Consider the following 1315-nt stretch of genomic DNA (forward strand, 5'->3'; position numbering starts at 1 on the left):
ATATATACATAAGGATAAGTATATTAAAATGTGTTTGTGGGAAAACTCATTTAAATAAAAAGGTTGAGAACCAATGCTAGGAACCAGTGTATTATATTATTAACATATATAGAATTAAGTGACTTTAAAATGGAATATATAAACAGTATTACCAGTTTCTTAGTACCAACTTCACATTGCACAATGCTATGTTTCTACGTAACCTTACCGGTCTCTTACAAATCATTTTTTGTCCATATACTGTACAAACAAGATTTATAAATACGCTGCAATTACAAATATGTATTCTATTAAAACAATCCACTTGAAGATAATGGAGTAACATCTAAGCCAGCGTTGTACAAACTCTATGCTAAGAGCTAAGTCTGTGAAGACAATTGTATAAGAAAACTAATATTGATTAAAATGTCACCTTCTCGAATGTTTCCTTGTAAATCGGCAGGGCCTCCTTCTTCTACATTCGTCACATAAGCACCCATTCGTCCCCATTTTCCTTGTTTTCCTCCGATAACACGCATTCCAAGTCCTCGAGCTGTAAATGAAGTTAGGATCAATTAGCAAAACATACAACTGCGTTGAATATGCAAATGAAAATTTAAAAGAAAATTTCATTTAAAACTAGTTGGAGAAAATTGTACGAGATAATAAGGTTTCCGAGCAATCAGGATAGAAAGAAAATAGTTAAGATTACTGTTAAAATGTATGATTCACAGAAATATAGGAAGAAAATCTTATTCCAGCAAAATTAGCAATGAGCCAGTAAGGAATCCTCAAGGCGATTGCTTGACCTGCTAGAAATAGTAGCGAAGTTTCTCTCAATTCACAATGTAGCTTTAAAAAAAGATACGTTTTGATAATGCAGTCCTAAAAACTTCAAGGTCACAGATAGAATGACTTCGATTAAATGTCTATTTAATTAGAGATACGTTGAAGCTAGATGACAGTTACCAATAAAACTATTAGTTGCATTCTACTCAAGATTACTTTTTCCAGTAACTTCAGAAATACTACACCTTTTTGTTGTCTTCAGCTCTTGCTGTGGCGGCGCAATGGCCCAGTGGTTATGGCAGCGGACTCGCGGTCATAGGATCGCGGTTTAGATGCCCAGACCGGGCGTTGTGAGTGTTTATTGAGCGAAAACACCTAAAGCTCCACGAGGATCCGGCAGGGGATGGTGGCGAACCCTGCTATACTCTTCCACCACAACTTTCTCTCACTCTTACTTCCTGTTTCTGTTGTGCCTGTAATTCAAAGGGTCAGCTTTGTCACACTGTGTCACGCTGAATATCGCCGAGAACTACGTTAAGGGTACACG

General features: G+C 36.7%; 1 protein-coding gene across 1 annotated transcript in view; it reads right to left on the reverse strand.

Annotated features, from left to right (window-relative positions):
* Window positions 1–1315, reverse strand: part of LOC106871929 (regulating synaptic membrane exocytosis protein 1) — a 204169-nt gene that overhangs the window by 55830 nt on the left and 147024 nt on the right. Inside the window, exon 8 of the mRNA XM_052969449.1 lies at window positions 413–532. Coding sequence (XP_052825409.1) covers window positions 413–532 — 120 coding nt within the window. The remainder of the gene's footprint in view (window positions 1–412; window positions 533–1315) is intronic.

The sequence above is a fragment of the Octopus bimaculoides genome, chromosome 7 (assembly GCF_001194135.2).
Source record: "Octopus bimaculoides isolate UCB-OBI-ISO-001 chromosome 7, ASM119413v2, whole genome shotgun sequence".
NCBI lineage: Eukaryota > Metazoa > Mollusca > Cephalopoda > Octopoda > Octopodidae > Octopus > Octopus bimaculoides.